Source organism: Rhineura floridana, chromosome 21, assembly GCF_030035675.1.
Source record: "Rhineura floridana isolate rRhiFlo1 chromosome 21, rRhiFlo1.hap2, whole genome shotgun sequence".
Taxonomy (NCBI): Eukaryota; Metazoa; Chordata; class Lepidosauria; order Squamata; family Rhineuridae; genus Rhineura; species Rhineura floridana.
This window is the reverse complement of record NC_084500.1, coordinates 17876620-17893228: the sequence shown is the minus strand read 5'-3', so window position 1 is coordinate 17893228 and position 16609 is coordinate 17876620. Positions and strand designations below refer to the sequence as shown.

Genomic DNA, 16609 nt, shown 5'->3' with positions numbered 1-16609 from the left:
TTTTTATCGCAAAAAGCTGTCCTGGAGGTGCATTCTAAAGATATCAACGGAAGAGGGATTTCTATTTCGAGGAGGGGGGGGGGAATTCTTTTTGGTCTATTTCATTTTGACGAATCTGCTTGTTCACGACGCCACTAATTGTTTTGATGTTGGGAACTAAGTTTGTTTTGTATTCCTGAACACATAGAGATAAGGCAGGCTGTATTGTCTACACTGATACAAGCAAGCCTGAAATATTAACCCAATTGTGGCTGAAATAATTTTTGTCTCTGTGGTTTTAAGAATGACAACCAGGAAAGTGAATGAGACCATGGAAGAAATTATGTTTCAGAAAATAATGGGTGAGATTGAGATAACGAAACAAACCCTGAGACAGGGTAGACAGGAGATGAAAATTGAACTTAACAAAATGACGCAGGAGCTTAAAGAAATAGTGGATTCTGTGAGAGAGGAGTTTGATGGGATAGGGAAGCTACAAGCCCTGGAGATTGGAACAAATGTGAAATTGGAAAAAGATTTGGAGTTTATGGATGTTAGAAATAAAGTTGACTGTTTGGAATTCAACGTTGTCTCTGAAGAAATTAATGAAGATTTTGGTGGTAAAGTTATCAATGTCTTGGATAATTTTCTGGACTGGAACGATGTGATGGAGTTTGACATAGAAAAAATCTATGGAGTTGGCTACAGATATGTGACAGTGGAGAAACTCTTAAGAGATGAGCCAGTGCATATTGTAAAAAAGAAGAACAGAGATATGACTTTGCAGCAATACTTCAGTAACACATTCAGAATTCTTGACTGGAATGATGTGATGGGGCTTGACATGGAAAAAATTTATGGAATTAACTACAAATATGTGACAGAGCAGAGACGCACCCAGAGCAGAGATGTGACTTTACAACAATATTTCAACAACATATTCAGAATTGATGGCAAAGACATATTTGTGATGGGGGAAATTCCCATCAGACTCTTGTTATATGACTATGGCTACAACTGCAAGATCATCATGGGATACTGATAATGGATGAATGGATACTGAAACCACTGGATTTAACAGGACTATTGAAGATGGAAGATGGAATTAATATTGATAATGGAAGAATGGTTATGGAAATTATTGGATTTAACAGATTTGACGAGATGGATTAATTGATATGTTTACTTGGACTATGGCTATGACAACAAGATTATTATGGGATATTGATAACGGAAGAATGGCTACTGAAATTACTGGACTTAACGGGATTATTGAAGATGGAAGATGGAGTTAATATAGATAATGGAAGAATGGCTATTGAAATTATTGGGCCTAACAGATTTGAATTAGATGGATTAAGCGACATGTTTATTTGGAGAAAAATTGAAAGATATATCTTTCAAGGAATTGAAACCTCTCTTTGACTTTTTGTGGAAAGAATAAAATAATGTTATGAGATTTGATGATTAATTAAGATAACTACTGGAGGAAAGTGATTTTATAATATAATTTTAGAGATAGGATTGTTATATATTGTAGACCTATAACTGATCTGCGACAAATCGGAAGTCGACATTTTATTTTATTGTTTAATTGTTTTTGTTTTGTTTTGTTTTGTTGTCTTTGAAAATTTGAATAAAAATTAATGATAAAAAAAAGGAAAAACAGAAGGAAGTAGAAAAAGAGGAAGGCCAAACAAGAGACGGATTGATTCCATAAAGGAAGCCACAGAACTGAACTTACAAGATCTGAACAGGGTGGTTCACGACAGATGCTATTGGAGGACACTGATTCATAGGGTCACCATAAGTCGTAATCGACTTGAAGGCACATAACAACAACTACATAAAGTGGTGTTGTGAATCTGTGGGAGCCCAGAAGAAGTAGGTGGACTTTGGGAACAGGATTCAGCTTCCTGAGAATCCCAGCTTTTAATAGGTTTCTGGCCCTCATGGTTGTCTGCTGAAATCTTAGAAGGCAAGCGGGTGACTGATACAGATTCCTAGTGCTCACAGATAGGGTTATGGTGCCCTGACTCTCTCCTTCACCCTCCCAAGGACCAATGAAATGAGAATAAATTACACAACGTTGTAAAATAGGATGTAAAGCAGAGAAGTGCAGATTGGCTTCTTTTGGATAACTGTTGGCTGCAGGATCCAGCTTTTCTTAGCACAAAATTTGGATTTCCAGGAGGCAGGGCTTTATTTTATTTTCATGTTTAGCCTGAAGGAAACACAGCCTTCCTGTAGCTTCTCAAAACCCAATGTTTTGGTGGTGCTGCCTTTTGTCAAGAGAACTGGGCCTGTCGATGCGACATGCGGACGGAAGAAGCAAAGACTGGTCAACAAGGCGTTTGTGAACTTAGTGAAAGATCCTCTGCAAAAGGGAGGAGTTGTGATGAGAGAGGACATCTTAATTGGCAGACAGATTTGTGCTTTGAAGGCCCTTCTTCCCTGTCACGTCACAGCTTGTAACTTCTCTGTTTGCTAAAGGAACCCAGATTTTATTTATTTTTCTCATTTATAGACCACTTACTAGCAGATACAGAGCCAGGTTCAAGGTCCTTGTATTGAACAGTTTAGGTCCCGGGTATCTTAGGCACCACCTGAACCCTTGTATCCCAGCTCCATCACAGAGATAATCTGCAGGAGCGGCGTTGGTCATCCCCCAAGTTGGTGAGGTTCATTTAACATTGACACGAAACCAAGCCTAACTTGTCTTCGGCCCAGTTCTCTGGAACACTCTGCCAACACAGATTCAGCAGATGTCTTCTGTTTTAACCTTTAAGCTCCTGCTGAAAACCTTTTTGTTCCACCGAGCTTATGCAGGCAATTAAGAAAATGTCTTTTTTCAATAGCTGACCTTTATTTTTATATATATATTATTGTATGGTTGTTTTTTAACTTCTTGTAAACCTCATTGAAAACGGGATTGTGTACAACTGCCCTGACAGCATCGTGACCACATATCATCATGAATGCATGATGGCGGAGCCCTACATAAGATGAAGGAAAGGAATAGAGTAAACATACATGTGTGACGCATGCACAATGCAGTCCTGGTGGGGCGGTGTTTTTGGATCCCCCCCCCCATGAAGTGCATCTGTCTCTCTCATGATTGACTTTCGGGAGAAATTTAAAAACATTCCTGTTCCATTTGATGGCTGAAATTAGCAAGAGTGGTGGTACGTGGTTGCTTTTCAACGTTTTTAGACGCTCTTATATGCTTTTAAAATGATTTTAAATCCCTCCCCCCCCCTTTTTTTTTTAATTGTATGGTTTTGACGGTTGCTGCTCTGGGCTCCTTTTGGGGGGGAAGGGCAGGGTAGAAATGTAATAAAGACAGAAAGAAATCAAGTGAAAGTTACTTGGCAGGCTGGCAAGGTGCAGACTGAGGCAGTGACTCCGCCAAGACTGACTTGGCTTTCCTCTCGTGCCAGGCAGAAGCAGGAAGGAGGCCCTCAGAAGGTGGCGGCAGGGGCCACGCCTCATGCCCTCAGCTTGGCTCGGGGCGCTTGGCTCGTTCCCCTCCCTCCTTGCAGAGCAGGGTGGCACAACGCGTTTGATCCTCTTTCTCTGACCTTTCCCCCACTGCCTCTGGCTGCCCGTCTTGTGCAACCAGGATGCAGCCTACGCCAGGGCAAAGCTGCTTCCCATCACCCAAGGAGTCAAACCGGACCAGCAAGGAGCGAGGGAGGCCCTGTTGAATTTCCTTTCTTTTTGCAAACGCCCCAGCTTCTGCCCCGGCCGACCAAGGAGCCGCCTGGTGCCCAGGGCTGCCACCTTCTGGCGCAGCACGCGTCGGTCGGCGGTGGGAAGCCGGGCAAATCTGTCAGTCTCAGTGTCTCTCCATTCCTCATTTCCCTCCCCCCCATCTTCAGCTCAGCTTGTGCCATTTCCTGCCGCTGGATCAGGCCAAAGGGGCCCGTCTAGTCCAGCATCCTGTTCTTCCCCCAATGGCCAACCAGATGCCCTTTATGGGAAGCCCAATAGCAGGATCTGAGCACAACAGCGTTCTCCCCTCCTGCGGTTTCCAGCAATGGGCATTCAGAGGTGTACTACCTCCGACAGTGGAGGCAGAGCATAGCCAGCATGGCTAGTAGCCAATGATAGCCTTATCTTCCTCCATGAATTTGTTTAATCCTGTATAGCCGTGGTGTCCAACACAGCTGCCACTGGCCACAGTTGGCAAAATGGCCACAGTTGACTGGTGGCGAATGGGTGCTTTACTTCTACCACCTATTTTTAAAATAACTTCTAAAATGAAATTCTTTTACACATGTACTGGTTTAAAAAAGCGTCCACCCTTAACAATCACGGATTCGTCCTTGAGTCCTAATCACTTTTCCAATTTTGAAAAGTACAGAATTGTTTTTTAATTCATGTAAGATCCATTTCACTTTAACATTAGAGTTCTCAACTATCTCAAGAACGTTTGAGGCTTCTTTGTTTTGGAGAGGCACCTTTTCAAGATGTATACCACTTTACTTCAAAGCACTCAACATTTGAAAGATGGTTCACGTGTTACAGTGTGGACTTATATTTTAAATGAAAATGAGTTTGCAGTTCGAAATACATTTATTCTAAAACTGTTTTCAGTTTTTGGTTCAGCCTAGCTCTATGATTCAACTTTTTCTGTGGTTGATGATGATGATGATGGACTGCCTTCAATTCCGACTTATGGCAACCCTGTGAATAGGGTTTTCATAGTAAGCAGTATTCAGAGGTGGTTTACCGTTGCCTTCCTCTGAGGCTGAGAGGCAGTGACTGGCCCAAGGTCGCCCAGTGAGCTTCATGGCTGTGTGGGGATTCGAACCCTGGTCTCCCGGGTTGTAGTCTTAACACCTTAACCACTACACCACACTGGCTCTCTTCTGTGCAAGAGGACAGAATGTGGAGTCCCACAGGGGTCAGTTCTGTCCCCCATGCTTTTTAACATCTATATGAAGCCGCTGGGTGTGGTCATCAGGAGATTTGGAGTGCGTTGCCATCAGTACGCTGATGACACGCAGCTCTACTCCTTTTCATCTTCTTCAGGTGAGGCTGTCAGTGTGTTGAACCGTTGCCTGGCTGTGATAATGGACTGGATGGGAGCTAACAAACTGAGGCTCAATCCGGACAAGACTGAGATGCTGCTGGTGGGCGGTTTCTCTGACCAGATAGTGGATATACACCCTGTTCTGGACGGGGTTACACTCCCCCTAAAGGAACAGGTTCGTAGTCTGGGAGTTGTTTTAGATCCTTCCCTGTCACTTGAGGCTCAAGTAGCCTTGGTGGCACGGAATGCGTTCTACCAACTTCGGTTGGTAGCCCAGCTACGTCCCTATCTGAGCAAGGAGGACCTAACATCAGTGGTACATGCTCTGGTAACCTTGCGATTGGACTACTGCAATGCGCTCTACGTAGGGCTACCTTTGAAGACAGTTCGGAAGCTGCAGCTCGTGCAAAACGTGGCGGCCAGACTGATAACGAAGACCAAGCGGTCTGAACACATAACACCTGTTCTAGCTCGCTTGCACTGGCTGCCAATATGCTTCCGGGCCAGATTCAAAGTGTTGGTTTTGACTTATAAAGCCTCACACAGCGCGGGACCACAATATCTGTTGGAACGCCTCTCCCGATATGAACCTGCCCGTACACTGCGTTCTACATCGAAGGCCCTCCTCCGAGTTCCGACTCGGAGAGAGGCTCGGAGGGTGGTAACAAGAACTAGGCCCTTCTCGGTGGTGGCCCCTGAACTGTGGAATAGTTTCCTCGATGAGGTGCGCCTGGCGCCGACTTTGCTATATTTTCGGCGCCAAGTTAAAACCTTCCTCTTTTCTAAGGCATTTTAATCTAATTTTAATTTTAATTTAGTTTTGAATTTGCTATAATTGATTTTAGACTTTACATTTTCTTATATGTGCTCTTGTAGTATTATTATGGGTTCTTATTGTATGTATCTGTATTTTGCTGTAAACCGCCCAGAGAGCTATGCTAGTCGGGCGGTATAAAAATCTAACAAATAAATAAATAAATAAATAAATAAATAAATAACTCTTCCCCACGTAGGCGATTCCCAGCGACTGGCATTCAGAGGCACTTAGTTAAACTGTGGCATTGGCTCCCACCCAGGAGCCAGTGATGGCCTCCAAGGTGGATGGCTAAACAACAGGTGCAATAGTATAGTGGCAAATCCAGACCTGCAGGGTCCCTTCATGTTAGCCATAGCCATGCCCCCTCTCCCTTTTTGCTGCGGGGTTGAGAATGAGATCGTAGTTAATGCCTTCTTCCACAACATACATCCCTAGGAGCCAATAAGCATGAAAAGGGGAGAGTGTCAGCTACTGAGAAGACTCTTTCCAGTGGCTGATTTATCTCCTTTCACTCTGATTGGCTCCAGTCATCAGGAAGGTCAAGGAAGCATGTTAGAAGACTCTTTTCAGTAGCTAAGACTCTCCCTTTTCATGCTGTTTGGCTCACAGGATGCTGGAGAAACTGGGACCTTGCTGGGACCCTGCTGTCAAAAAAGTGAAGGGTCTAAGACACCCCCCCAAACACAGGACGACTACACCCCTGTGGAGGAGTATGCAGTTATGAACAGCTACTAGCCACGATGGCTGTGTTCTCCCTCCACTTTTGGAGGCTGCTGACCACTGAACACCAGTTGCTGGAAATCACAAATGGGGAGAGTTGCCGTTGCGCTCAGGTCCTACTTGCGGGCTTCCCATAGACATCTGACTGGCCGTTGAAAACAGGACACTGGACTAGATGGGCCTCTTTGGGCCTGACCCAGCAGGACTTTCTGATGTCCTTATGGAAAGGCATCCTGCCTCCGACAGAGGAGGTAGAACATGGCCATCATGGCCAGTAGTCATATGCCATGGCTTTGTCTAATCCCCTTTTAAAGCCATCCAAGTTGGTCGCCGTTGCTGCACCTTGTGGGAGCCATTTCCCATAGCTGTGTGAAGAAGCACATGCGGGGGGGCTTTCACCCCCAAAGTAGCTTCTCAGTCTTTCCAAAAAAATCAGTGCACAGGATCAGGCTTCAGGGCCCAAAGGCTGTGAAAACAGCATCTCTGATCCCCTGAAGGCAGAGCTATTGAGGCGTAATTTCCTGCCTAAACCTCAGTTGTCTTTGATTTAGTTCTCTGGCTGCCTCAGTGACAGAGACAGGAAGACAGGGCCTCTTCCATCCCCTCTCCCAAAAGACCTGCTCCATGAGACTGGCCCTGAGCTGTTTCTGTAACAGCTGGCACACGACTATTTCACTTGAAGGACGGGCATCCACGTTTGCTTTTCTCTTTCTCTCTCCCTCTGCCCTCCACATCCTCTTTTCCTTTTGTGCCACGTCTTTTAGATTGCAAGCCTGCAGATGAGGACGGTCTTGTTTCAGCTGATTATGTGTAAGCTGCTCTGGGAATCTTTGATGGGGATGCTGAAAAAATGGGTTGAAAATGCTCTAAATTGGTGATTCTTAACCTTTTTGGGGTCATGGACCCCGCTGAGAATCTGAGGAAAGCTATGGACCCCGATGAATAAATATATACAATTAATTTTATTGCATTGGAAACTGATTTTGTTTGTGTGCCCAATTCACAGACCCCCTGAAGCCCAACCATGGACTCTAGCTTAACCCCCCCCCCTTAAATAAATAAACTTTTTTTAAAAAGCTTCTAATTGGAATATATCCGCTGCCTTTCAACCATATATATTGCAGGGTCAGAAATGAAAATCCCCAATTTTTGCTTTGGTTCTCCTTAGGGATTTCTCATTTTCCCAATGTTAAATTCAGTTCTCTACATTTCTGCAGCTATCTGCGATTTTAAAAAATCCTCATTAAAATTCTCCACCATTTTAGTGTGAATTTCTCCAAATAAACACATTTTTGCAAGCCATTTCTCCTTATCATATCATGCCTTTTTGAATGTTATTTTCACTCATGTGTTTATTTTTATGAACACTTTCCCCTAATATATGCGTTTTTGTAAATGTTGTTTAGTCGGCGAACTGCCTCCCAAAATCCTAATAAATGCGAATTTTGAAGGATTCCTGTGTTTCGGTTCTCATATTTTTTTCAGAAATTGCAAGTTTGATAAATTCTGCTTGGAATGCGAACTGAATTGAAATTCTCACCCATCCCTTGTTCTCCTTCCTACCTCTCTTCCCCTCCCACCTTTGCAGGTCGTGACTTTTGATGCGGGAGGAGTGAGCGGGCACACGAACCACAAATCCCTTTACGTCGCCGTCAGGTACAGTCTACTCGCCGACACTGACCGGTGGTCTGGCTCTATAAGGCAACTTCCTGTGTGCCCATATTATCCCAGCCTTCTGAATGTGTGTGTGTGGGGAGGGTAACTGTCAGGATTCACTTGTCTCTGGGGCTGGACAAATCCCACCCCACTCCCCCCACCCCAGATCTGCTCGAGACCTTGAAGAGTTTCTTTTGCTGCTAATAACGGTCTGTCTGATCCTATATATGGCTGGGTGACTTAATCATAGTGGGAGCACGTGTGTGTGAGGGTGGCTGGCTGGCCGGCTGTTACGGAGGGGTCTTCTCTGCTTTTTCTTTTATGGTATAATACAGGAGTTCCCAAACCATAGTCCGTGGACCACCAGCGGTCCGTGAGCCTCACCCAGGTGGCCCGCGGCGTGTCTGCATTAAATATTCATCTTGATTTTTCATTGTGCTTCTGTTGAGGCTTTTGTTTCTTACCTTGCATTTTCTGGTGTTACAGTGCGAATTGTACAGAAAGCTGTAACACAGTGAGATTTGTGGATTTTTATATATATGTTTTTGTACCGATTTATGTGATTTTATTGTATATACTTTCTGTTGTACACCGCCCAGAGAGCTATGCTAGTGGGGCGGTATAAAAATTTAACAAATAAATAAATAAATAAATAAATGCAATACAATAAATAAAAGAAGCCATAATGATGCAACTGAACATGCTGCAGCACCCAGCCCGGGGCATCGCAATGGCTACAGCAGGCAGGGAAGCCGTGAAGTGCTCTGCCAAGAGGCCTTCAGCCTTTTCCAAGTTGCTTATTGGGGTTGGGAACCACCTGGCATAATATATTTATTTGTGTTTTAAACAGCGTTGTAGGTCGCTTGGAGACCTTTGGGTAACCAGTGACTAACAAGCCTGATAAATAGTAGCAGTAGTGGTAATAATAATAATAATAATAATAATAGTAATAATAATAGTAGTAGTAGTAGTGATAATAGTAATAATAATAATAGTAATAATAGTAGTAATAATAGTAATAATAGTAATAATAATAATAATAGTAATAATAATAGTAGTAGTAGTAGTAGTAATAATATTAATAATAATAATAATAGTAATAATAGTAATAATAATAGTAATAATAGTAATAATAATAGTAGTAGTAGTAGTAGTAATAATAGTAATAATAATAATAGTAATAATAATAATAGTAATAATAATAGTAATAATAGTAGTAGTAGTAGTAGTAGTAGTAATAATAGTAATAATAATAATAGTAGTAATAATAATAATAATAGTAATAATAATAATAGTAATAATAATAGTAATAATAGTAATAATAATAATAATGGTGTGTGTGTGAATGGTGTGTGTGTATAAAAAAATGGTGTGTGTGTGTGTAAATGTTCCCTGCCTCTGACAATCCCCATCTCAAGTCACTGCCAAATTCCCAACTCTTTTTTATTATTTTTAATTCCAGCCACAGCGAGTCCAAACTCTAAAAACAAACATTCCCAAAATGGCAACACGGAGCTTAGCTAAGCTGCCTGCCTGCCACCTCTCCCCTCTTTGGCGGGGAGCCAAGCCGAGCCACTCCTGTCCTTTGCGGACTCCAAGGGGGAAGTGGAAAAGAGCTTAAGTGCTCTCCTCCTCCTCACCCCCCCGCACCTCCCTCTCTCTCTCTCTCTCTCTCTCTCTCTCTCTCTCTCTCTCGTCTGTGTCTGCAAACGCAGCAGAGTCCATTCCCATCTATAGTCTTAAAAGGAGGGTATGAACTCAATGGGGAAGGGTCCCCTCCCCAACGGAGAGAGGTTGTGCTCAGCCCTACAGCTCCCCTTTTGGGCAAGGAAACTGCCTTATGCCAAGTCAGGCCAAGTTGCTCCATCAAGGTCATTATTGTCGACACTGACTGGCAGCAGCTCTCTGGGGTTTCATGCAGGGAACATTCCCAGCCCTGCTTGTAGATGCTGGGGGCTAAACCTAGAATCTTCTGCATGCAAAGCAGATGCTATACTTGGTCTAAGGCGGTTCCCTGCGTTCCCATTTAAATCATCCTTTAATTCAAAACCGTGAGGACTAGAATCTTGCTTTATTTTTAGCTCCGTGGTAGGTTATCTGCCTTGTATCCAAAAGCTCCCAGGTTCAATCTCCGGCCTCTCCAGATAGGGCTGGGAATGTGCCCCAGCCTGAAACCCTGGAGAGCTGCTGCCAGTCAGTGTGGTCAGTACTGAACAGAATGGACCAATGGTCTGACTTGGCATAATGCAGATTTCTGTGTTCCTCAGGCAGGCAGTTTAGATGAGCCTGCATTTACTCCCCCCCCCACCTCCCCAGCATGATCACCAGGGCCACCAAGGAGGATTTTGGTGCTCCACTTGACAGAATGGGCAGGGGGGGCTCCAACTGGCCCTGATACACACCCCGAGTGTTTTTGCCTGGCTAGAAAAGCGTCCTTAAACTCTGATTGAGCCTAGAAAGTAGCCTACTGGACAAAAGTAAAAATTATATTAATTGCTCCGCCCATTTTTGCCTCTGTCCCCACCCACCACTGGCATGTGGCCCTCAGAAGATTTCCCAGTAGGGAATGCGGCCCTTGAGCCGAAAAAGCCTCCCTGACCCTCCCACCGATAAATGAAACAAATTTCATCAAATGAGCCTTTGGTTGATGAACCGGTGTCACTGTGATAGATTTAAAAATGTCAATCCTCCCGGAGATACCCTCGCAACGTTCCTTGGGGAACGAGGCTCTGTAGCACAAACGTCAGTTCTGTTGAAGCGAGCTAGATTCCCCCGCCCCTGAGTATATGCATTGAGCACTTGACTGAGTGGCAACCCCGTAGAATGTTTACTCACCGTTCTGCTGTTTGTAATTCACAGGTACCTGCATTCAGAGAAGAAGCTTCCAGGAGGTACGTGAAGCCATGCAAATAATTTAAACATTTCTGCACTAAAGGAGGTGTGATTTCTCCTGCAACATTCATGTGCATGTGTGAATGTTTGCTCGTAAGCTGATTTGCATCCTGTATCCTCGGCCGTTAAAAAAGGGGCCCTCGGAGCTGTTCACATTAAATCAAGAACAGAGCGCATGTCGTTCAGCGGCACCAATGCCAGGCAGGAACCTTTCTTTCGGTTGCGTTTTTTGGCTTGCAAAATGCTGCAGTGCATCTGCTCGACGCTCTCCGACAAATCGCGTGATGCGCCCCGCCCACCCCAACAAACGTACGTATCCTCCCTGCTTGTAGAAAACTAGCGCTCAAAGAAGAAGGGTGGACCCAGGACTCTTCATCCTGACGTGCTGGGTGTTGATACTGGATCACGCGAATCCCCCGCCCCCAGCATTCTAAGAGTGGTGTGGTTCCAAGGAGGCTGTGTATCACTTTGGTTCTTCTAAACCAGTGAAGTTGATGGACCCTAGTTCACATCATCCCTGACTGTTGGCCATGACAGCTGGAGCATCTGGAGGGGCTATACATCCCCGAAGCCCATTCTTGCCCAAGCGCTGGTAACCTCTAGGCTGGATTACTGTAATGCGCTGTATGAGGGGCTGCCCTTGAGGTTGGTCCAGAATCTGCAGCTGAAGCAAAATGTGGTGGCGCAGCTGTCACTGAGGCAGAGTATTGCCAACGTGTCACCCCGCTGCTGAAAGAACTGCACTGGCTACCCATTAGCTGCTGGGCCAAGTTCAAGGTGCTGGTTTTGGTGTACAAAGCCCTACACAGCTTGGGACCAGGATACCTGAAAGACCGTCTTACCCCTGATATACCCAGTCGATCACTGCGCTCTGCAGGTGAGGGCCTCCTGCAGATACTGTCTTATCAGGAGGTCCATTCTGCACAACGTAGGAAGCGGACCTTGAGTGTGGCGGCACCTACCCTGTCAAATTCCCTCCCAAATATCAGACAGGGGCCATCTCTGTTATCTTTATGGCACCTAGTGAAGACCTTCCTCTCTCAACAAGCCTTTTAAGTAGAGACCTTATCCCAGTACACGTCTGGAATTGCTTTACATATTTTTTAAAAAGTTTTAAAATATGTAAATATGCTTTACATATATTTTTTAATGTTTTTAGGATGTTTTTAGTGTTTTGTTGTTTTTTTGCCACCCTGGGCTCCTTCTGGGAGAAAGGACATCATCATCATCATCATCATCATTATTGTTATTATTATTATATTGCATGCATCTCAGAAGAGATCAGGTCATTTGGCCTATTTTGCTCCACTCTCTCTTGCTCCTCTCTGTCGGCCACCCAAATTTCCCCAGGGAAGTTCACAAGCAGAGCAGATCACCTGGCTGATGTTGCTGTATATGCTGATGGCGTTTTAAAAAGCAGAGATGGGGAAGCTGTCACCCCCTCCAGGTGTTGCTTGGCGACACAACTGCTATCCTCCCTGACCATCAGACCTTGCTGGTTGGGGCCAACGAGCCGGAGTGGGAGTCCAGGGACATCTTGGAGAGACCCAACCTCCCCATCCCTGGATCAAACGTTGCAGTCCTCCTCAGTATTGCTGATGAATAACTAATCAATATTAATCAGGATAATCCATAATTATCAATTAAATAATTGAGGGAGAAATGTGTTGCCCTCCAGTGAAGCTCCAAATTTTGCTGTCCAAAGTGGTCTGCCCCACCTCGCCCAGCAGCAGGGCCGGGCACCAGATCATGTCTTTAGCTACAAACGGGAGGAAAAGTAGGTCAACTGTCTGTATCAAAGGACGGAAGGGGAAGCTATGGCCCTCTATATGTTGTTGGACTACAGCTCCCTGACCACTGGTCATGCTGGCTGGGATATTGGTCACCTCCAGCATCTCCTCCAAAACCTCTGGGTCTTCTCGGAATGGCTCTGGCTCCGCTTGGGGTGTCGAGGCAGCCCTGCCGCTTCCCTCGAGGGGTCCTTCTGCCACCCATGGAGCCCGGCAGCCGCTCCGATTGACGTCACCCTCTTGCTTGACCCACAACTGCCCAAGGCCCGGGGAACGCCCGCCTTGCTGCTTCAGGCTCAGCTGCTCCAAATATAGATGCAATTCCCAGTATGTCTTAATTTGATCTGGCCGGCATGAGAGGCCGTCGCATTAGAAGGGCTTAAGCGAGGGGCTGGGGAGGGGGGGCAGCAACAACGTCAGGGCCTGGAGGGCAGCCGGCAAAAAATGTGTGTCTCCACCGGAGCCACATGGTCGCTTGCCTATTAAGTTGCCAAACGGCAAATACCAAAAATCTGGGCAGTTTCCCTGTTTTTCCCAATATGTGTTTTGCTTTGTATCTGTTTACTCGCTTTAAGAGCAGAATGAAAAGGGGGGGACACACTCTCACATATACGCCTTATCTCTCATCATGCCCTCCCCCATTCACCCCCAAATCTAACTTTCCAGGGACCAAAGTGGACATTTGATCCCAAGTATGGGGTGAAGCACTGCCTGCTCTCCCAGAGGATCTGACTGGTGCAACCAGCCCCCTCCCATATTTGAGAACTGAGTGACAAACCTTGCTCAGCTCAAGGGCCACCTTCCATTCTGGGCATCCTTCCGGAAATGACTGTGAATTTTACCTTTGTACGGTAGGCTACTTTCTTCACATCTGCACGTGCTCCTCTCTGTTCTACATCCAGGCAAGCCAAAGGCACATTCGGAGTTCAAGGACGCATTTCCAGCCAGGCAAAGCGCTCCGATAAGGTGCGAGCAAGACCGGTGAGGGGGGTGGCCTGGAGAGAGTCCCAAGGGCCAGGTAGAGAGGCCTGGAGGGCTGCATCTGGCCCCTGGGCTGGAGGTTTCCCCCCCCATTCCAAAGGGCTAAGACAGGTGCCCCAAAACGTCACGAGAGTAACGAAAACAGCAGCTGCTTTAAAACGTTACAGAGGGCCCTGTGTTTAGAAGCAGCGTGAAATAGTTGTCAGAGTCTATTTAAAAGTCAGTAAAGGAGGAGCCCTTTGAGGGGGCCACTACACACCACAGAAAAAAAGACCCCGTCTCTTTTGCCCATTGGTGGAGTAAATCCAGATGAGAGGACCGCGACCTGGGCAGGTACACATGGGGTCGGACACAACTAAGTTCTAGTCAGAGTAGACCCATGGAAATTAATGGCCCTAAGTTAGTTATAACTTCATCCATTTGGACCTCTGAAGCCCTGGATATTGTCTTTGCAGAAAGGGCAAAACCTGACGCCCACCCTAGCCTGGGCAGCCTGTCAGCCACTGACGGGGGTGCCCTTGGAAAGGCACGGAGGCAAGTCTCTCTTGGCCCTCCCAAGAGCAGCTGGAGGGCTGCAGAGGCAAAACAACTAATCCTACGACCCCGAGGGCACTTGCCGCTTGTAAATCTTCTGAAAGAGTCGGGTTTGGCCAGACATGGTGTTTTTTTTAGGTTTAGGGCCGGAGAGCGCCATCTGCTGGGAACGTCCATTTATTACATGGGCGCGTGATCTTGCTAGCATAAACAGAGCGCTGGCTGGGGCCGATGGGAGATGTTCGCCCGAAACATCTTTCTGGAGGGCACCAGGACGGCGAAAGATGGCCTAGAGGGTAGCTTGCAAAGTGTTGGTCTAGCACATCTGTAGTGGAGGGGCTGTCCCTGTTCACACCATGGCTGTCTAAATGAGGGATGAAGAATGTCTAGCCTGGGGGCCATATGCGGCCCTCCAGGCCTCCCTATCTGGCCCTTGGAACTCTCCCCAGGACACACCCCTCACTAGCCCATCCTCCGTGAGTATTTTTGCATGGCTGGAAATGTGTCTTTGAACTCTGATCATGCTTCTTGCTTTCCGGGATAGAGGATAGAGAGGGGTGTGAGAGTGTGTGTAGAGACTAGCCTATGGTACAAAGGTAACATTTACATGCGTTGCCCCACCCACTTTTGCTTCTGGCCCTGCCCACCACTGGCATGTGGCCCTCAGAAGATTGCCCAGAAAAATCCTTGGTCTGTATTATTTTCGGAGCAGACCCATTGTAATCAATGGGCTTAAGTTACTCAAGTCCATTGATTTCCACTTTATGTAACAAAATTTATACTAAAAACACCTGTTTGCAAAAAACATAAACATTTTCGATAAAACCGTTAAAAACAAGTAATTAGAAACATTTTAAAAACAGTTTAACAACAGGAACAGGCTAACAAGATTGTAACACATTGACATCTGTGGTTCTGGATAGGCTTGCCTGAACACAAAAAGGTTTAAGCAGGTGTCGAAAGGAATCCAGCGAAGGGGCCTGCCTGATGTCAATAGGCAGAGAGTTCCAACGAGTAGGCACTGCCACACTGAAAGAACCATTTTCTTTACAAGAGCAGAACAAGCATTGTGTGGCACTTGTAACAGTGCATGTTCCGCAGATTGAAGCGCTCGAGTGGGCACATAAGGGGCAAGGCAGTCCCACAAGTAAACTGCTCCCAAGCCGCTAAGGGCTTTATGGGGTTGGCGATCACTCGTGGCCGAGTAATATTGTCTTCCAAGATAATTTGGTTGGAAGACGCCTCTGTGTGAATTTGTTTTATGTGGGGAGATTGGCGCACAACGATCAACACACAATCTTGACAGAAAAAGACTTTGATCCAATGGCATGGGTACCACGACGATTGGAAGTCTTTTATCTGCTGCAGCCTTCATCCGCCTTCACAGCCATTGTAACATACAGATTGTTATCCTCCACCTGTTCTACCATTGAGGACTTTCTTGGATCGTTCTTTGTCTGGTTCCTCTCCCTTGACCTTACCGCCATGGGTGACCCTGCTGGGAGCACATGACTCCCGACGGCATCGCTCACAGGGTTCATTGGAACACGGAAGCCCACTCACCACTACTAGGTGATGATCCAGCGCTTTATATACCAGTAGTATATAACACCTTGAACTTGGCCCGGTAACAAACTGGCAACCAGTGCAGATCCCTGTCAGCAACCAGGCCGCAGCATTCTGCACCAACTGCGGTTTTAGGTCAAGTGCAAAGGAAGTCCCAAATAGAGTGCATTGTAGTAATCCAGTCTTGGTCAGCGGGGCTACTCTGAGTATGACTGATATCAGATGTCACCCATTATGATTATGTTCCCAGGTATCTCTGTCCTGCTTTTTAATATAATCAAAGTAGCATCCAATGTAGAATAAAATGGTAAAGCATTTGAAACAGGAAAGCACAGAGACAGAACTTCACAGAGCTCACAGTTGGTTTACCTCAGAATAATCAGTATTGGCAAAATCAGCATCAAATATTATAAATATTTTAAGTTACATTGATCTAATTTTAATAATGTTTATTGTATTGTTGATTGTATTTTAATATTATTTTGTTATTCATTGTATTTTTATACTATTTTACGTTCACTGCCCAGAGAGCTATTGCTAGTCGGGCGGTATATAAATTTAATAAATAATAATAATAATAATAATAATAATAAAAGAGGAGAGCATCCAGACAGCAGGAATGAAATTCCAGTCCTG

General features: G+C 45.5%; 1 protein-coding gene across 1 annotated transcript in view; it reads left to right on the top strand.

Annotated features, from left to right (window-relative positions):
• Positions 1-16609, top strand: part of PIGL (phosphatidylinositol glycan anchor biosynthesis class L) — a 41404-nt gene that overhangs the window by 23441 nt on the left and 1354 nt on the right. The window contains exons 4-5 of the mRNA XM_061604891.1: positions 8143-8210; positions 11070-11101. Of these exons, the coding sequence (XP_061460875.1) occupies positions 8143-8210; positions 11070-11101 (100 nt within the window). The remainder of the gene's footprint in view (positions 1-8142; positions 8211-11069; positions 11102-16609) is intronic.